Source organism: Lynx rufus, unplaced genomic scaffold (genome assembly GCF_022079265.1).
Source record: "Lynx rufus isolate CCGP_SWC_20201006 ecotype Redwood Valley unplaced genomic scaffold, mLynRuf1.p SCAF_22, whole genome shotgun sequence".
In the NCBI taxonomy this organism is placed as follows: Eukaryota; Metazoa; Chordata; class Mammalia; order Carnivora; family Felidae; genus Lynx; species Lynx rufus.
In genome coordinates this window covers 9936684-9958398 of record NW_025814837.1, presented here as the reverse complement: position 1 = coordinate 9958398, position 21715 = coordinate 9936684, and the positions used below count along the sequence as shown (strand labels likewise).

General features: G+C 35.8%; 1 protein-coding gene across 3 annotated transcripts in view; it reads left to right on the top strand.

The window, feature by feature from the left end:
* The window catches only part of RNF138 (ring finger protein 138), a 34165-nt gene extending 23791 nt beyond the window's left edge, over positions 1-10374 (top strand). For all 3 annotated transcript variants that reach the window (XM_047087031.1, XM_047087029.1, XM_047087030.1), the window contains 4 exons: positions 5498-5554; positions 6385-6496; positions 8045-8152; positions 9959-10374. In XM_047087031.1, coding sequence (XP_046942987.1) covers positions 5498-5554; positions 6385-6496; positions 8045-8152; positions 9959-10027 — 346 coding nt within the window. In that variant the 3' untranslated portion in view covers positions 10028-10374. The remainder of the gene's footprint in view (positions 1-5497; positions 5555-6384; positions 6497-8044; positions 8153-9958) is intronic.
* Positions 10375-21715: the final 11341 nt, after the last annotated feature.

Sequence of the window (21715 nt, the reverse complement as noted above, 5' to 3'; positions counted from 1 at the left end):
GCAGGATTCATTCACTTGCAGGATTTCCTTTTAAGGGTGAATAATCCATTGTATGTAGATACCACATTTTCTTTATCCATTCACATCTTTGTTTCTTTACGCATTCACAAGATTGTTTCTGCCTTTTGGCTATTATGAATAGCACTACAGTGAACGTGGAAATGCTAATATTTTTTTACTGTCCTGATTTCAGTTGTTTTGGATAAAGACCCACAGGTGAGATTGCTGAATCATATGGTAGTTTTGCTTGTTTTTTTTTTGTGGGGGAACCTCCATACTGTTTTCTATAGTGGCTGTACCATTTTTGCATTCCCACCTACAATATACAAGGGTTCCAGTTTCTCCACACTCTCACTAACACTTGTCTTTTGTTCTTTTGATAATAGCTATCATAACAGGTATGAAGTGATAGCTCATTGTGGTTTTGATTTGCATTTCCCTGATGATTAGTGACCTTGAGCATTATACCTGTTGGCCATTTGTAGATTATCTTTGGAGAATTATTTATTCAAGTTTTTAGCCCATTTTGTAATTGGGTTGGTAGTGTCTGCTGTTGAGTTGTAGGAGTTTCTTATATATTTTGTAAATTCACTGTTTATCAGGTACATGGTTTACAAATATTTTCTTCCATTCTGTAGGTCATGTTTTCACTTCTTGTTTCCTTTGCTGTGCAGAGGCTTTTTAATTTGAGACAGTCCTGCTTGTCTGTTTTTGCTTTTGTTTCCTGATTGCAAATGCGTTTGTTCAGTTTTTGGCTAGTCTTGTTATGGTGTCTTTTGACATACTAAAATATATATTATATTTCTGTATGTATATATAAAAATATAATTATTTTCTTCATGATTTTTGCTTTTCGTGTCATGCTTGAGAAATCTTTTCCTACATCAGGTTATAAGATATTTTTTTCTTTAACATTTTAAAGTTTTGCTTTTCACATTTATTTTGGATGTATAATGTGACAGGAAAATTTTTCCTCACGTGATTAGTCATTTATCCCAGTACCATTCATTGGGTCCATTTTTTCTCACTGATTTACAATGCCATTTCAGTCCTACACATTTCTGTATTCTGTTCTATTGGTCTATTTGTTTATTGTCTAGTATCAGGCTATCTTAATCACTATGACTTTAACAGTGAGTCTTAATGTCAGATAAGGAAAATTTCCCACCTTGTTTTACTTACAAAACACTCTCTGCTGTTACTGATCCTTTGCTATTCCATATGAATTTTAGGATCAGACTTTTGAGTCTCCTGAAAATCTCTGTAGAGATTTTGATCAGAGGCGATATAGAGGTTGAATTTATTGAAAATACATTAATTTGGAGAGAATTGACATCATATGGTACTGATTTTTCCCACCTCTCTCTCCCATTTTTAAAAAAATACGCTGGAAGAGGGGCGCCTGAGTGGCTCAGTTGGTTGCGTGTCCGACTTTGGCTCAGGTCATGATCTCACAGTTCTTGGGTTCGAGCCCTGGGTTGGGCTTTGAGCCCACAGCTCTAAGCCTGGAGCCTGCTGCACATTGTGTCTCTCTTTCTGCGCCTCCCCGCATTGTGTATGCGCTCTCTCAAAAATAAACAAACATTTAAAAAATATGCTAAAAGAAATCCGTTTAGAGCATGTGTAAATGTTTTATTGTATCTTTTCCGAAAAGTGTATAGTTTTTATTAATATACAAATGGATTTTTTTCCTGTTTTATAATCTAAGTGGTTATTCCTAGTGATTAGGATTAGTACAGATTTATACATTAAGGTTGTATTTTGCAGCTGTTGATTTATTAGTTCTAAGAGTTCCAAATAATGGTAGATGTTTTTAGATTTATTAAATAGAAAACTATTTTGTTTTTATACAGTTTTGTCTCTTAGTGCTTCATGTCATAATTTATTGTATTAACTAAGATCTCTATCTGATATTAAATAGGAGGCACCTTTTTCTTGTTCTTCATTTTAAGTGGGAATGCATCTAGAATTTTCTATTATGTTTACAATGTTTTTTTTTTAACCTAACATAGTTATTCTTTATCTGTGTCATGATGCTATCACTCTCAACTTAAGATTTCCTCCTTAAATGGTTCTATTCAAATCAGAATCTTTAATGGAATTAAATATATATATATATATATATATATATATATATATATATACACACACACACACACACACATCTGGCTCCATTCCCAGATATTGTGATACCTAGAGTCTAGGCATTTGTATTTATTTTTTAATGTTTATTTATTTTGAGAGAGAGAGAGTGCAAGCAGGGGAAAGGACAGAGAGAGTATGAGGGGAAAGAGGGAGAGAGAGAGGAATCCCAAGTAGGCTCCAGGCTGCCAGGGCCGAGGCCTGCGTGGGGTTCCAACCCACGAACCATGAAATCATGAACTGAGCCGAAATCAGGAGTTGGATGCTTAACTGATTGAGCCACCCAGGTTCCCCTAGGCGTTTGTACTTTTAAAAGCTTTGTGAATGATCAGAGGGGTTTTTTTTGTTTTTGTTTACATTATGGAGATTGAATTTTATTGGATGATATTTTTCTGCATCAAATGAAATTATCTTTTTTAATTTTAATTGTTAATATGCTGTCAGTGATAGATTTTCTGTTATTGAACCCATTGATGTATTTCTGGAGTAAATGAGTAGGCTACCAGTAATAGACATGATACAAATGACTAGAAAGGGCTGGAATGATGATAATGAGAGTTGTAATGGAAAACAGAACTATATGGGCAATGGAAGAGAGAGAAAGCATTTTAAAAGAGCGTTAAATTTGATATTAAAATGTTTTAAATCACTTTTGTGATTTCATATCTCATCAGTGAAAAAAATCAGGCATGCATTCCTACTGTGTGTATGTTTATTTAAAAACTATGCATGTATTTTTACAGTACTGATACTTTGTCATAAAGCATGCAAAATTTAAGTGAGATAAAGACAAAATCGTTACTTTAAAATAAGTTTTGCTTTATTTAATGGTATAAAATATTTTATTCTTAAAGTTTTATTAATACTTTCACTAAAACCAGTGTTGTTGACTGTACTTCCTAAAATTTTTTTTAATCTTAAACACTGTGACATAATCAGAGATTTGGAACTATGTTCACTTTATGTTGATACTTGATTTTGATGACTGTCATAGCTGAAAAATATACCTACCATACAAAAAAGATACAGATCTGAATGGAAGGAGTATGTCATAGGTTGAGATTACTAAAATTTTCAGTTTCACTCACTAAATGTCAAAAGAGCTTTTGTTGAAATTTTCATCTTCCTTAATGATGTTATAGTTGTTATTACAAAGCAATCAGAAGTTGTAACGTTTTTATTTTTTTAAGTTTGTTTATTTATTTCGAAAGAAATAGAGACAACACGAGTAGGGGAGGGGAAGAGAGAGGAGAGAAAGAGGATCCCAAGCAGGCTCTGTGCTGCCAGCACAGAACCTGAGACAGGGCTTGAACTCACAAAACTGTGAGATTGTGACCTGAGCTGAAACCAAGAGTTGGACACTTAACTGACTGAGCCACCCAGGCGCCCCTGTTAAAATGTTTTTAAAGGGCACCTTCAAAACCCAGTGATTGTGTTGATTTGGAAGATATTTTTAATGTTCTTATTTTATTTTTTAATTTTATGTGAGAGAGAGCCCAAGTTGGGGAGGGGCAGAGAGAGGAGGGAAACAGAGGATCCGAAGTGGGCTCTGTGCTGACAGGCTGACAGCAGCGAGCCCCATGTGGAGTTTGAACTCATGAACCGTGAAATCATGATCTGAGCTGAAGTCAGATGCACACCTGACTGAGCCATGCAGGAGCCCCTTTATTTGGAAGATTTTGTTTACTTTTTAATTTTTAAATTTTTAAAAAAGTAAACTCAGTGCCCACTGTGGGGCTTGAACTCATAACCCTGAGATCAAGCTGCATGCTGTACTGACTGAGCCAGCTAGGTGCCCTTATTTGGAAGATTTTTAAAGCAATTAGAAAAATCTGTTACAAAGTTTAAAAACATACGAGATTTTTTAAAATAAGTGATACATACTGTTTTTGGTGACAAAATCGTAACATCTCTTTAATAAATGCAGTCTCTGACTGAGTTATTTTAAAAAGGTTTAGTCTCCACATTGTTAAAATACCACCTTTACCTGAAGAGACAGATGAGATCTGCTGGAAAGGTGCAGAAAATAGTGGTTTAATAGTCTCTTTGGGTGTAGAAACTGGGAAGCTTGCTTGCTCGCTCAGCATAAGATCTGTGTGGAGAGCTAACATGGTTTATCTTCATAGAAGGAGCTGTCATTGGAAGGGTGTCTACAGTATATATACAACTTTCTTGTATATAGCTTTATTATGAAAAACAAATTTTAAAAAATCAAAAAGAAAATTACATCTGTTATTGAGATGGTATAGTAGTACTGCTTGTTTTTTGTTTTTGTTTTTGTAAAAATACGAATAACCAGTTTTCTAAGTTTAACAACTCTTTTAACTCTGGTGTTGAGATATAAGAGAAAATCTCTGTAGGGTACAGTTTTCTTGCCCACTTCTTGTTTCATTTCTGTTTTAATGTTTCTGCTATTGAAAGCAGAATTTCTATAAAATTGTTTCTATAAAATTGACCACACTGATGAAGTTCTGTAATGCCTAAGCGACAGTTCCCATTTAGAATATACCCACTCTTTCCTCTGGATTTCTCTAATGCTGCATATGACATTTGGCTCTGGCACAGGGTCCAAGTGAGGATGTCAAATGGTTCTGTATATTAAATGTTGGAAAGCCTAGTTCCTTTTTGGAAAATATGAACATAATGATTTTCTTAAATATTTTCAAAAATATTTTCTTACGCCTACTCCACGTTGGAGGCCATAGCTTTAAACCATATCCTAGTTACAAGTCAAAAAGTTCACAAATTCTTGCCTCAGCCCCAGCATTCAGTAACTTAGTAGATTAGGTAGAAGAGTCTCTTACTGTGAAAGTCTGAAGGACCTGGGGAAATATTATCATGCTATGGATTTAAGATAATCCTGAAAAATTCTATATTATTTATTTGCAATTGCATAAATTAATTTTTTTTTAAATTTCTTTTTCAACGTTTATTTATTTTTGCGACAGAGACAGAGCATGAACGGGGGAGGGGCAGAGAGAGAGGGAGACACAGAATCGGAAACAGGCTCCAGGCTCTGAGCCATCAGCCCAGAGCCCGACGCGGGGCTCGAACTCCCGGACCATGAGATCGTGACCTGGCTGAAGTCGGACGCTTAACCGACTGTGCCACCCAGGCACCCCAGCAATTGCATAAATTAATTTTAAAGGACATAAGGACTTAATAAACAGTCGTCTTACTCAAACTTATTTAAAAAGTAAATGATGCCATAATTGTTTCATAGTTCAGAACTATTTGAAGTTCAGGCTTTAAAACAAATTCAGACTAGTCATTCTCATTAGCAATTCAAGTTAATGAATCTGTAATGTGCTTTGTTACTTGAAGTATTAACTATTCCCCCTGTATGTTTCTTAAGTAATAGGAGTGAAACATCTACGTCTGATAACACAGAAACTTATCAAGAGAATACAAGGTAAGCTTTTGAAAATTCTGCTACTTTAGTAAATTACATCTATCACTTTATAAAAATAGATTTTTTAAATTAAACTTTCTTAGTGAATTCATCAGACAATGCTAGAAGTTGGGAATTTAGAAATAAATGCTGCAGATGCTTTTACAGATCACATTAAATTAGAATAGCTCTCCTTTTTAGCTCTCCTTTTTCACTGTGGTCAGGTTTCTTCCATGCATAATTTAGGTAGAGTTGTCAATATTGAACTGTCTCTTGTTGAAATTCTGAGGTATTAAACATTGATGTGTGATCCTCAAAATGTTTTGAAATGTTGATCATTCTGATGATTGATGCTTTTGTTTTTCACTTTTCTTATGAATTTTGTACGTTTGATTGCTAGAGACTGGGATAAGCTAAAGATATGATCTTGATGGGAGTCTTTTAAAAGTTTTGAGTTCTTAGATAACGGGGGTGTCCAAACTGGGACACCACAGGATATGTACAACTTTCAGGGGAGTTATAGTGACATCTGTTGGCCTTACACAAATGATTAAATTTAAGTTGTTTGGACCTAACTGCTTCATAAGTGGGACAGCTAGGTTTGTTTTGTTTTAGGCCTTGAGGCACCATGAAAAAAATGTACTGAGACATTTTAAGGGTACATAAACTGAGATTGTTTGGGAACATCTGTTGTAGATGATTTATTGAAGATAGTTTTTTCAAAATTTTAAATAGTCTAATAAGTATAACTTTTTAAAAAAGAAACTTACAGTAATTGGTCAGAATAGGAAAGCATAATTTTTATGTTACAATTTCAAATTAAGTACAATTCATTTAAAATTGTTTTATAGCTCTTCTGGGCATCCTACCTTTAAGTGTCCCTTGTGTCAAGAATCAAATTTTACCAGGCAGCGTTTACTGGATCACTGTAACAGTAATCACTTATTTCAGATAGTTCCTGTGGTAAGTACATATGTTTAAGATGTTCTTCTGCATTTTTAAATACACTGTTTCATTTATTTCATTTCATGTGTACAAGGGAAAGGAGTTGATTTAAATTTGGATGGGGCATTATCATTAAGGTAGGTTTAGGTCAACAAAAAATTGATGACTGCGAAGCAAAACGAGATATTTAAAATTCCAGTAACTCACTTATAAAAAGGGAGATGCTTATTGTAAGGGTAATGTAGGAGAATAGCCCGGAGGAGAGTGAAATAATGAAAGGTGAGCTGGGGATTCATTTGAGGAGTGGCAGAACCAAACTTTATTGGGGCTTCTCGGTTTCTTAGTCTAGAGAATGCAAACGACTGGGTCTGATCTGGTGGATCTGCTGCAGGTGAAAAGGCTTATAAATAAGTATAAAGTCAGTAGGTATTTTTAATTGTATCCTTGCAGAATCTAGTGTATGAATGCATAAAGTAAGGAAGGAAAAGAATTGTACTTTCTTTTTGATGCATACATATCTTTTTGATGCCATTTTGAGGCTGTGTAAGAAAGGGGTGAGACCTTTTTGATGAATGAGGGAGACAGAGTGGAGTGCGGGATTCCAAGATTGTGGTAATGGTCCTACAAGTCCTCTTTTGGAACATGAGTTACATAGGTAAGTGATTTCACCTGTGGATGGAACAGGAGAAACTGAACTGAACTGGAAGAGATACTTCCTTTTCAGCTGTACATTTTGATACATAAATATTTTCTTCAGAAATAAGAGTAGAAGGAAAATTTTATAAATTAAGGATTATAGATATTTCTACGCAGTTTTAGTGGATGTACTAGAAAAAAGTGAGAAAGAATACATCTCAGTAACTGTTGAGGCCGCCCTTAAACTCTCACATAGCCCACTAAGGGAGATACCACCTACTTTGCTCATTAGGAGAGGGTCAGTTACTGTTAAATAAACATACAATTGCCAAAGATATCTCCAGGAGAAATCTCACATTTAAGAGATTTCATTTGTTTTATATCACACTAGCAGATTTTTGTTTCTGCATTGTATTTAACACAGCACAGACTTTGGCTAGAGTCCAATTACCAAAAGTTTCTTCTTATTTCATTTCAGTATATCATACATTCACTTTTTAGTATGTCCTCATTAAAACCTTAAGGATACAATTTAAAGTTTACTTCACTTTCATTTTACTTGTAAAGAAGTCATAATAATTATAGTTCTTTGTGGCTCAAATGAGATTACGTACTTGTTAATGATAGCAACTATGATTGGTATTAATTAGCAATTATGATTGGGTGTGTTGTTTCTATTCAAACAGTTGTGTAATCAGAGTTTAAACTAATAAAATGTATAAGATCTTTTTATTGTGTTGAATTATATTACTATAATTTATCTGAGGTAATTTGGTCCAGAAGTGATCTTTTCCTAAAATTTGGATCTTAGAAATGGTTTTCATATAAATGTTTTCGGTAACATAAGCCTGTGTTATTTTAATACTTTCAATTATTTGTATGTTTGGTTATTTTCATTATTTTTTATTTAAAACATTCTGTTTCTTATAGACGTGTCCTATTTGTGTGTCTCTTCCTTGGGGAGATCCTAGCCAGATTACTAGAAATTTCGTTAGTCATCTAAATCAGAGACATCAGTTTGATTATGGAGAATTTGTGGTAAGTGAAATTCTTTAAGCTTAAGAAAATACTGCTTAAATATTCAAGTTAAATTAACTTTTTCGATCTAGACTTGAGTTTTGAGACCAGCTGTTGTATCATACTGGATGGTTATAGAGCAGGTTCTGTTGTTTTTGTAATCTAGGTGAACTTTGGTTTGTGGGAGTGATAAAGGTGAATTTACTATTCACATCCTATACTAGAGAGATAATTAATATAAGAAGAGCAGACTCCCAGATTGTCCAGATGATGACTTATATGAAAACTGTCTAGATTTAAGGGATAACTGTACCTGCTTAGAGAAGTAAAAATGGTTCAACAGATGGAGAGTGTATTTCTCAACTTATACTAAGTTGCTTATTATAATAGATTTCTTGTATCCACATGAGGTACAGTCTTTTTTAAAAGTGAGGGAGCTTAATTATTAAGTAGAGCCAGGTTGAGTAGATTCTGGTCTTAGTTGATGGCTTTTAACAGGGTGCACAAGGGAAGTTACATAATGTAAAAATGCATCCCTAAAGCAAAACATGTGGTTACTTTCTACCTTCTAAATGTGTCATAATTTTTTTAAAAAATTAGATGATTTGTTGTATTGTGAAATTACATTTTATTCAACTTCAGTGAATTAAAACCTTATCTAATTCAATATTGATCCTGACAAAGAATGGCTGATACTTGTTTTCCAGTTTAGGAAATAAGCACAGGTATGTGCAGTTCTGACAATGGAATGAACAGAATTTACACTTTGCTCTCCAATGTTGCAGTTATATCATTCTTGATAAATGTTTCTTTATTTTGTGGAATTTGCATATTTAGTCATATTGTTTAAAAATAACTCAAATGTATGTAAAATTCAGATGTACTTATAATTTTAGCATTTTTATGAAATAATTATAGATTCTTAAATTCTCATTTTAAGTAAATGTTTACTGTGGAGAACTATGATTTGAAAAAACAAAAATCTATCTTATGAACCACTTTTGATCTAATTGTCAGATTGGGTTTTTTTTTTTTGCCACAGAAGAGTATGTAATTTTAATTATTAGGACTGTCAAGTGGAAGCCTATTAAAGCAAACCGATAGGACATAATTGATAGTAAGCAGAATTGTTTAAGTGAAAGTAGTGATATAACTAAGATTGAGCAATAGTTTTTAGCTTTGTGTTATTATTAAGAAGCTGCTATTCGGGGTGCCTGGGGTGGCTCAGTCGGTTAAACATCTGACTTCAGCTCAGGTCATGATCTCACGGTTTGTGGGTTCATGCCTCGTGTCAGGCTCTGTGCTGACAGTGCAGAGCCTGCTTGGGATTCTCTCTGGCTCTCGCTCTCTATCTCTCTCTCTGCCCCTCCCAGACTCACACTTTGTCTCTCTCTCAAAATAAATAAACTTAAAACAAACAAACAAAAAAACCTGCCATTCAGTGCTAATTCAGTAAATGCTCATTTTCTTTAAAATGAATTTATTTTTAGACATTTGGCATTCTTTTCTAGAGATGACAGAATTTATCACTTATGATTGTGGGTTACCTTTAACTGTACTTTTAATTAATGGCCTTATCATAAGGTCATTATAACTTTGAAATTTCATTCTCTGCTGATCCTATGTATTTATCAATTATTCTTACAACTGAATTTACAACTGAAATTAATTACTTATTAAAGTTCAGGTATTTAAATCTTATATTTTAAAGGAGAGTATATATTATAGTATAAACATAAACCATTTCAAGTATGTGTAATGTATTGGGCAAAGTATTGAGTAGTAAGTATGTTTTTCCTTTTGACATGTTAATGTCATTGTTTTTAGAATCTTCAGCTAGATGAGGAAACCCAATATCAAACTGCTGTTGAGGAATCTTTTCAAGTAAACATCTGAAGGCTGTAGACATCTCTGCATCTTTGTGCCTGCAAGTGCCATCTTTAAGGGGAAAACTACATGAAGTCACCATTTCAATAACTTGATGTGTGTATTAATAAAAGTAATTCAGTCTTTTGATTTAGTTTTTCAGTTAAAAAAGGTGAACCATCTAAAAGTGAAAGTTAGGACATATTCTTTAAAAATATTGAAAGGATTATATTTCATTAATGGAAAAAAGGGATTCCCGGTTGTACTTAACTTTTTTATATTATACATTCTTGACTTTTTCCTTATGTTGCTTTTGGAATTTGGTGCAGTTCTCCCATTGATGTTCTTGTACACAGGTAACACACAGTAGCACATCCTGAAAGCCTTTGTAGAAGGTGTGACCCAGAAAACATGTAAATACATGTAGTATTTACCTACCAAATCTGAGCCAGTTATCAGAGTTGCAGAATGGAGACTTGAAGTGCTAAATGAAACAATCCAAAGGAAACTTTTTTAATACAGATTCTAGCTGAAGAATTCAACTATAAGAAAATTGTATTTATATAATGTTTAGTATTTTTGAAGACTAGTGAGATTTCTTTAATAATTATAACTCTTTAAAAAGTGAAAGTTCATTGTAAAGATATTTCCTTTTTGCTCTAGAAGGAAATATTAAGAGAAAAATTTCTTTGGTGGGCAGTTGGTAATTTCAAATCCTGTTTGTTTGGCTGACTAATTTGTAAACCTAAAGTATATTAAGCTGAAGTACAGCTCTTTGGCCTCAGAGTTTTCAATTGCCAGTATTTCTCTTTAGCTAAGATGAAACTTTTGTTAGAAACTTTCAGTTGGTGATATCATATTCTACGTCTATGAGGTTTGGCTTCATCTCAGTTTAGAAATTCATTCAAAGCTAAAGATGTATATGTATATATGCATATGCTTTTGTATGTATATATACACACATATGCATGCAGTTTGTCAGGTTATCTACAGAATTTCTATTAAGGTTTTTTAAATATACAAGCAATATGGGATTGACGTATTTATCTGATTTGATTAAAATTTTGTATATCACCCAACTTTTAAAAGGTAACAGTCAAATGCTAAGTGGTCTAGTTGGCTACTATTACACCTTAAAATTGAATTTACACACGTACATAATTACCTTGTTTATATGGTGCTCATTTGTTATTCTCAAAGATAATGCATGACTATGAAGTAATGAGATGGATGCTACCAGCTATTCTGTTTCACTACTTTTTAGTCAAAACTGGGTTTGTTCTTCATATTTATTAATGAGAATCATAAAATAACTTGTACTAGAAGGCCTAAACCACAGAATGAAAGATAAAGAGTGTTACTAGTTGACATTCCATACTAACATGCATTGTTTATGCTCTCTTTAAAATAACTAAAAGAACATAAAAGAAAATCTCAGAAGTAGTTTGCTGCTAATATATACATATATTGTATGAAAGGGTATATTTTGGTTTTGTTAAAACCCTTGTTGACTTTTCTACAGTGAACATTTTTTTTAAACTTGATTTAATAAAAATGTTAATTTTGGAAGTGGAGTTTTGTAAAAACCTTTTTCAGTCAAACAGTAATGAATATGGGTAGTAATAACAATCACCAAAAAAAGCCATACATCTTAATAACATATGCCTTTGTTCTGTCATTCGAAAGAGTGATGTTTACTATGTGCTTGAACATTTTCTCTGCAGTTACAAGAGTGTAATTGGAAGAATAGCTGTTTAATGAACTCTTTTAAAAAGATTTTTGACCATAGGTTTTTCCAGTTTAAAGCAATAACTTTAGTACTTTCTTTCAAAGTTAATACTTCCAGTATATCAAGTTAAACCGTTCTGAGATTTGAGAACTTCTTTAAAGGACAATTGTAATAGAGATCACCTTGATGAAATTGTGTTTTGAAGTTTGTGGATTAGTTAAAATATCAATAATAGTCTTGTGTGTCTTTCCTATAAGCATTTTCAGAAGGAAAATATTGACTGCTATTATCTGGGAACTCCTCAGTATGGAAATGTTTGTTTAAAATCTCACCTTTTGTCAGTGGATTAGAAATAGGGACAGGCTTTACAGATTTACAGCTTAAATTCAAGGAGGGAAACTCTGTTGATACTCTGATACCTTAAATTTCACAATACCACTTATATTTCCCTCAGCAAATTACAGTTTATGTTGTTAAACAGAGTCTTATTTGAGATGTATTACTTTATTTTTCAATTAAAAGTGGTTTTCTCCTACTTGTGTGTCTAATTAAAATTTTGTCTAGAGGCAAACATGATAACATTTAATTCTCATAACTCACCCTAGAAGACATGTAGGAGATAACCCACCATTTTGCACTTAAAAAAGTGGCTAGGAGAAGGCTATGCTGATGCAGTATGTTGGATTTAACTTGATAACCCCATTTTACTTCAAATGGTAAGTCAATTTAGAAGGCTATTCTGTCAAGTGTTTATGCAGCAAGATTTCCAAGCCCTGTTAGCAACCAGGCAGAAAGCTAGTTAACTGGTTAATAAACACTTTTATATGGAGAAATTACCCTTAAGTAAGATATCAGGGCTGTAAGAACATATTGCCAAGTACAATGTCAGGTATCTTTTGGGCTGCTTAACAAGTATCAGTCATCTTCATTGAATCTTAACTTTTATAGAAATCCAATAGGGCTGCTACTCAAAGAATAAACCCTTTGAGGAGGTGATGACATTTTAGCCTTTGTAGAAGGTGTGACCCAGAAAACATGTAAATACATGTAGTATAAAACTCATAATAGAAATATGAATAAAGTACTCATTCCATGATACCACTTAGTGTCAATATAATTTTCTATTATGCAATACAATTTTGAAAAAAGGTGTGGAATGGAGAGGAGTTAAGCAATTAGAATACAGGAGCCTCAAGAAAATGGGTATTACCACCTGATTCCCTCCTAATCCAACATCAGTTGTCCAGTCCTGGGGCTGAGAGAAGGGACAGTCACCGCACTCACATCCCTGAAATTAAAAAAAAAAAGTGTATTGCATTATGTACGTTAACTTACAAACTTGCATTAAACTATACTATACAGTTTCCTGTATTAATAGGAACCCTTGAGAGTATAGGTGAGGGATCTACCATTACAGAATTCAAGATGATCAGGGAAAGGGAGTGAATGTGGAGGAGACCTAATCAGATGAGTTACAGCCACTCTGTGCAAGGGAAGAAGAAACACCTGAAACGTGAATGAAGACATTTCCTGTCAAATGCAAAACAACGCATGATAATGTGCACAAAGTGAACAATTGCCTGTTGTAATTGGAGCTTAGATCAAGAGAAAACATTACTAGAATCCCAGAAATCCCCTAATTTCTACTTGCAGTCACAACTGGCCACCGCCACTAACTTCTAATACCACAGATTCTGCCTGCTTTTATGCTTTATAGGAAAGGACGCACACAGTAAAAATCTGGCTACTTTTGCTCAACATTGTTTTGAGATTTTTATATGTAGGTTTTAATTTAGTCAAAAGCAGCCTACAGTAACTTGTCTTTTGTCCAGAACAAAAAAGCTAAAAAGTAGCTTCTCAAGCTACTTTTTAATATGTGTGAATGTTAGATGCATTGCAAGTGGTTCTTTGATGTATGCTGGCACTTGTAGGTGCCAGATCTAGGTAAAAGCTGAAAACTGGCTGGCCTTCCCCTCATGAAGCTGCGGAAAGACAGGTGGACAGTGTAACCAATGACCTTCCACAGCTTTTGCCTGACCTTTCTCGTAAGCTATGTGTGGGATGTTCTTTTTCCAGGGCATTTTGTAGGCAGTGGATTCTAATAAGTGTAGGGACTATTTTCCCTGGGAATTGAGTCTAATGCTACCAACAGAGTTACTGTGAATACACAAGAAGAGATACTGAAAGTGTTTAAAACAACCAAGACTAGTTTCTCAGGTTAGCCTGGTTTTGATGATTCTGCAGGCTGATCCATGGTTTGGGACAAATTACTTAGCCTCTCACATTTGTGGGTCTGAGGATTGAGTGAGTTTATACACAAAATTCTTGGAACACAGCCTGTTATCTTACTGTGTATTCAGTACACTTCTACCAATTATGTTTATATCTGTCAGGTTCTCTCAAATCCTACTAGGAAAGTCTGGGATAATGTTTCTTTCCTTTTAGCATACAGGTTCTAAAAGGTTATGATTAGTCTTTGTTATCTGCAACTTTTGCAGGAACATCTGAGACCTTGTGTTTGTCTCCAAGAAGTACAAATACTCCAGGTAATGAGGACTTCTAAGTAAAAATATCTTTGGGGTGCCTGGGTGGCTCAGTTGGTTGGGCATCTGACTCTTGATCTCAGCTCAGGTCAGATCTCAGGGTCGTGAGTTCTGGTCCTGTGTTGGGCTTCACGCTGGACAGAAGCCTACTTTAAAAGGGGGGGGGCAGAGGGGGGGGCACGTGGGTGGCTCAGTCGGTGAAGCATCCCACTCTGTTTTGGCTCAGGTCATGATCTGGTTTCGTGTGTTTGAGCCCCACATCAGGCTCTTAGCTGACAGTTCAGAGCCTGCTTGGGATTCTCTCTTTCCCTCTCTCTCCACCCCTCCCCCACTCATGCTGTCTCCATCTCTCAAATAAAACTTAAAAATATATATTTTTTAAAGTATAATCCTTATAAAGAATAATCAGCTCATAATCCTACTGAGCAATCAGATATATGTCCAGGATTTATTTATTGATGAGAAATTTAACCCCCTACACTCCTCCCCGGTTTTATTGAAATATAGTTGATGTACAGCACTGTGTAAGTTTAAGGTATACAGCAAAATGACCTAGATTGTGAAATGATTACCACAGTAAGTTTAGTTAACCTCCGTCATCTCCTGTAGATACAAAAAACAGGGTTTTTTTCCCCTCTTGTGATGAGAATGCTTGTGATTTACTCTCCCCACTTTCAAAGATACCATACTACAGTGTTAACTATAGTCCTCATGTGCATTATCGCCCACTTTATTTTTAACATGCCTGGTTCTTAGCCAGCAATTAACTTGAAGAAACCACTGTCTAGGAGAAAACTTACTTTGAAACATTAACAAATCACTTGAATAACATATAAGTTTGGGTTATTCAGTAGTATTGAGAATATTACTTCATCTAACTTTGTTTTTCTGTTTCTAGATACAATTGATATAATACACTTTTGAAGCATTTTTTTTTTATGTTTATAAAGTGATTTTAGGTTCATTAGACCAACAATTCTCAACCTTTTTGGTCACAGGACCCCATTACACTCAAATTATTGGTGTAAAAAAATTCTGCCATAATTATGATCCTAAATATAAGAAAACAGTTTTCTTATATTTAGAACAAAATATTCATAGAAAATGTTTTTGTAGAACTGACACACTTCCTACCTGTTATCTATTCCTCCACCTAAGCAAGAGGTTTCCTAACACAAATTTATGTATTTATTAATTTATTCCTTTAAAAAAAAAAAGCTTCCAACAAACATCCTACTAAGGTAACATCCTTTTTTTTTTAAAAAAAAAAATTTTTTTTTCAACGTTTATTTATTTTTGGGACAGAGAGAGACAGAGCATGAACGGGGGAGGGGCAGAGAGAGAAGGAGACACAGAATCGGAAGCAGGCTCCAGGCTCTGAGCCATCAGCCCAGAGCCTGACGCGGGGCTCAAACTCCCGGACCACGAGATTGTGACCTGGCTGAAGTCGGACGCTTAACCGACTGCGCCACCCAGGCGCCCCTACTAAAGTAACATCCTTAAGCAACTTGGTATGCAGCTTCTTTTAAAAACTTTGTACTTAAAGTCTTGATTATCAATCCACATATGCTTCCACTCTCTACCTGTTTATTGTGGGGGACTTCATTTCTGTGTCCTAGCTGGAGCTTTTTGAAATTTAGATACCTCAAGAAGGTGCTTTAGGGATTCTGCAGAAAAACAAGTATTGTATACCAGATTAGGGAGATATAAGTTCCCAAGAACTTCCTTTCTTCCTCCCTCCATCCCTTCTTTCCTTCCTTCCTTCCTTCCTTCCTTCCTCCCTCCCTCCCTCCCTCCCTCCCAACCTCCCTTTTGGAACTTAAGCTATGTCTTTAGTTGGCAACCTGCAGAACTCCAGCAGTTTATGGGGAAGACTAAGCTGAACAGAGATGATGATTTAGCAAAAAGAAAACAGGAATTAAGTCTGTGAAGGTAGTGCTGTGGAGCTGAGTGGAAGAGCACTTTTCTGAGCTACTGAGATTTTCCAGAATGTTTTCAGGCTATGGCATATCACATCCAAGCAATCTCCACAAGACAACTTCATGATTCTATATTTTAGTCTGATCAAAGGTAACAGGATCACCACCTGTGATTATGTGTTTTTGAGATATAATTGACATAACATTAGTTTCAGGTGTAGTAATGAAATATTTGTATATATTGTGAAATGATCACCACAATAAGTCTAGTTAACATCCATCACCACACACAGTTGCCAGTTTTTTTCTTATGATGAGAACTTTTAAGATGAATTCTTTTAACAAAGTTCAAACATACAATACAATATTATTAACTATAGTCACCATACTGTACATTACATCCCCATGAATTACCCGTTTTATTTTTAGCATTTATTTATTTTGAGAGAGAGTGGGGGAGGGGCAGAGGGGGAGAGAGAGAAAATCCCAAGCAGTCTCCACACTGTCAGTGCAGAGCCCAACATGAGGCTCAATCCCATGAACCGTGAGGTCTTGACCTGAGCTGAAATCAGGAGTCAGACGCCTTGCCGACTGAGCCACCCAGGCGCACCCTGACTTACTCATTTTATAACTGGAAGTTTGTACTATTTGACCACCTTCATCTGTTTTGCCCATCTCCCCCTCTTCTGGCAAACGCCAGTCTGTTCTCAATTTATAAGTTTGGTTTTTGGTTCGTTTGATTGTTTATGTTTATTTTGAGAAAGAAATGGGGAGAGAGGGAAAGAGAGAATCCAAGCAGGCTCCACACTGTCAGCACAGAGCCTGACCCAGGACTGGAACTCACAAACCATGAGACCATGACTTGAGGCAAAATCAACAGTTGGATGCTTAATCAACTGAGCCACCCAGGCACCCCTGGCTTTTGTTTAGATTCCACATAGAAGTGAGATTATGTAGCATTTGTCTCTCTCTGACCTATTTCACTTAGCATAATGCCCTCAAGTTCCATCCCTGTTACAAACGGCAAGATTTCCTTCTTTTTTGTGGCTGAATAATTCCTCTGTGTGTGTGTGTGTGTGTGTGTGTGTGTGTGTGTGTGTGAACACTTAAGTTGTCCCATGTCTTGGCTACTATAATAATGTTGCAATGACATGGGAGCGCAGATATATCTTTGAGATCCTGATTTTATTTTCTTTGGATGTATACCCAGAAGTGGAGTTGCTGGGTCATATGGCAGTTCTATTTTAATTTTTTGAGGAAACTCCATACTGTTTTTCACAGTTGCTGCTCTGATTTATGTTCCCACCAACAGTGCACAAGAGTTCCCTTTTCTGCACATCTCACCAACACCTACCTGTCTAATTTTTCAAAAATCTTTTAAGTTTATTTTTTTATGTTGAGAGAGAGAGAGAGAGAGAGAGAGAGAGAGAGAGAGAGAGCATGAGTAAGGTAGGAGCAGATTTGGTATCAAATAAAAGAAATTATCACCAAGACAAATATCAAGGAACTTTCCATTTATGGTTTCTTGCAGGAGACTTATGGTTTCAGGTCTTATGTTCAAGTGCTTTAAATTTTGAGTTAATATTTGTGTATGGTGTAAGATAGTGGTCCGGTTTCCCCAACACCATTTATGTATTTTTTATTTTTTATTTTTAGTGTTTATTTTTTGAGAGAGAGAGAGAGACAGAATGTGAGTGGGAGAGGGGCAGAGAGAGGGAGACACAGAATTTGAAGCAAGCTCCAGGCTCTGAGCTTGGTCAGCACAGAGCCTGATGCGAGGCTGGAACTCATGAACCATGAAATCATGACCTGAGTCGAAGTCAGATGCTCCACCGATTGAGCCATCCAGGCGCCCCTCCCCAACACCATTTATTGAAGAGCCTGTCCTTTCCCCCACGATATATTCTTGGCTCCTTCGTTGTAAATTAACTGACCATGTATGTGGGTTTGTTTCTGGGCTTTCTATTCTGTTCCATTGTTCTATGTCTCTGTTTCCATGCCAATACTATATTATTCTGATTACTATTGTTTTGTGATATAGTTTGAAATTGGAGTGTGATGCCTCCAGCTTTGTTCTTTCTTAAGATTGTTTTGGCTGTTCAGGTTCTTTTGTGATTCCATGTAGATTTTAGGATTGTTTCTATTTCTGTGAAAAATGCCATTGGAATTTCAATAAGGATAGCATTGAGTATGTAGGTGCCTCTGCTTTTGAATTCATAAAATGAGAAACTCTTGCAATATCAGGAAGATTTTGACTTCATCTCAAGTAAAACTTCATCGTTTTCTTCAGTCATTCCTCATGACCTGGTTTTAGTGTCACTTACATTTTTGGTCTTCATTAGCTGATCCCAGTTCAGTTTTTTTAATGCTCTGAATTATTGGCTCCATGACTGGGATACAGTGCTTTAAATTTTTTCTTTTTTCTTTTCTTTTTAAGTTTATTTATTTATTTTGAGAGAAAGAGAGAGGGAGAGCATGAGCTGGGGAGGGGAACAAGGAGAGGGAGAGAAAGAATCCCAAGCAGGCTCCACACTCAGCAAGGAGCCTGATGTGGGGCTTGATCCCATGACCTTGGAATCATGACCTGAGCAGAAACCAAGAGTTGGCCGCCCAACTGACTGAGCCACCTAGGTGCCCCTTAAGTTTTTTTCTGATCAATGCAGAACGATTTGGTACTGTTGTATGATTATATTAGAAACCATATTTTAATCAGAATTGCTCAATGTATCAACAGTAGCCAAATTGGAAAGAACCCAAATGTCCATCAGCTGATGAAGATGTGGTATATATGTATACATATAGTAGTATTCCATTATATATATATATATTTATATATATATATACATTCTTTTTCATCACCAAGCAGTATTCCATTTTATATATCTTATTTTATTCATATATATATATGTATATATATATATATATATACATATACATATGTATATATATAATGGAATACTATATAATGGAATTCTTTTTCATCTCCAAGTAGTATTCCATTTAATTTATTTTATTCATATATATAATGGAATACTACTTGGTGATGAAAAAGAATGAAATCTTGCCATTTGCAACAGCATGGATGGAACTGGAGGGTATTATGCTAAGCAAAATAAGTCAGAGAAAGACAGATATCATATGATTTCACTCATATGTGGAATTTGAGAAACTTAACAGATGATCATAGGGGAAGGATAGGAAAAATAAGATAAAAACAGAGGGGAGGGGCACCTGGGTAACTCAGTTGGTTAAGTGTTCGACTTCGGCTCGGGTCATGATCTCGCAGTCCGTGGGTTGGGGCACCGTGTCCAGCTCTGTGCTGACAGCTCAGAACTTGGAATCTGCTTGGGATTCTGTGTCTCCCCCTCTCTCTGCCCCTCCCTGTTCTCTCTCTCTCTCTCTCTCTCTCTCTCTCTCAAAAATAATAAAACCAGAGTAGGGGGTGAACCATAAGATCTCTCTCTGTCTCTCTCCTCAAAAACAAATGAATGTCAAAAAAAAAAAAAAACAAAACAAAACCCAGAGAGTGGGGTAAACCATAAGAGACTCTTAAATACAGAGAACAAACTGAGGGTTGATGGGGGTGGGGAAAATGGGTGATGAGCATTAAGGAGGGCAATTGTTGGGATGAGAACTGGGTGTTATATGTAAGTGATGAATCTCTGGAATCTACTCCTGAAGCCAAGACTACACTGTATGTTAGCCAACTTAAGAATAAATTAAAGAAAACCAAATTGCTCAGGTATACGAACATTGATAGCAATTTATATCAGTTACAACCTCTAAAATGTTTTTCATAATTTAGGACCTTCCATTTATGACTAGTGAATTTTCTTTTTCAGTTTTGGCTCCTTGTTGCTGCATACATGTTTTGAATTTTAATTTTGGTATTCAACATATTAGCTATCACTCCAAGATGTATTTGCAAATTGGATGAATGAGGCCTTGACCTTGTTGCACAGGACGAAACCAGCCCAGGAACAAACCATTAAAGACGGCTTTAGTCAGGTTTCATCCATTAATAATAGAGTATGGTTATCAAACCACTTATGAATAAATTTAAATCCTCTAGTCTCCAGCTCTTGCACATTGTTCACAAGCCTAACAGTTCTCAATCTACTGGTCCAGTAAATGTGTTCAAAAAAGAAACGTATTCAGTTCAATTTGACTTAGTGACTATACAGTGGGTCCTTTATTTTACTATTTTCTAATTGCTTACAAGCCAGTTACTCTAGAATTTTGCCAAGCAACATAATTCTCACTGGTAATTTCCAGAGAACTCTGCCTCTGTCTTTGGAAAGTTGGTTCTATTAAGAATACTTAAAGGTGTCTGCATGTGGGATGTTGTATGCTCTTCATTAGTGATAGGTGTATGATTTCAATAGAGCTGGAGGTTTTTATTTCTTCCGTTTGTTATATTCTTGAATATTAGGGAGGACATTCTGGTTCTGAAGAAGTATTTCTTGCACAAAATTCAGCAGTTTGATCCAGATAAGGTTTCTTAGGTACTGAGTGGTTGGTGCTTATTGAGGGCCTATGATATCATGAGTACAACACTTTTCAGTGCAAGCATGTCTAAACAGAAGTGAAGTTCAATGTCAGGCTTATTCCTTTCAGATTTCTGATAAATGACCCTGCAGCTTATTATGTGATGTAGCCAAATATGATGTTAAGGAGGTAAGTTGATCTGAGGTTAATGAAAGCTAGAATACAGGAAAGGTTATATTTATTTCATAACAGTTTGAGTTGGGTTTAAGACATCACATTATTTAATCCAGGGATGGAAATGTACACATGAAATCAAGGCCTGTCCCTTTGTTATTCTAAACCTGGGACTTACTGGGGGCACCTGGCTGCCTCAGTTGTTGGAGCACGTGACCTTTGATCTCGGGGTCGTGAGTTCAAACCCCACGCTGGGCATGGGGCGCCTAGGTGGCTCAGTTGGTTAAGTGTCTGGCAGGTCATGATCTCACGGTTTGTGAGTTCGAGCCCCTAGGCTCTCTGCTCTCAGCACAGAGCTCCCTTCAGATCTCCTGCCTCCCTCTCTGCTCCTCCCCCACTCACACTCTCTCTCTCTCTCAAAAATCAAATAAAAACATTAGAATAAAATTTAAGCCCCATGGGTTGGGCATAGAGATCACTTAAAAACAAGAAAATAAAAGAAACCTGGGACTTACAGGCTTGTCTCTTGTCTTGCCCTTATCATTGCTCAAGGATTATTTGTGGTAGTTCCTTGATAACATCACAAATTTAAAAGTGATTATTGTCATGATCATCATAGATTGATATTCAACCCACCTTGGGAATATGACAGGGCTGGGCCCCCGGCGTTGTCTATCTTGGGTTATCTGTGGACCCAGGTCCAAAAATCAAAATCTTGAGGTGAGGCCAGAGGTCAGTTCATGTATGACCAGTTCAAAAGCACTGAGCCAAGAGGGAAGAGATGAACTGCAGTGCTGTGGTTCGGCGATGGACATGTTAGTCCCGGAAGCAGACCCAGAGCAAGAAAAGAAGGAATGAGGTCTGA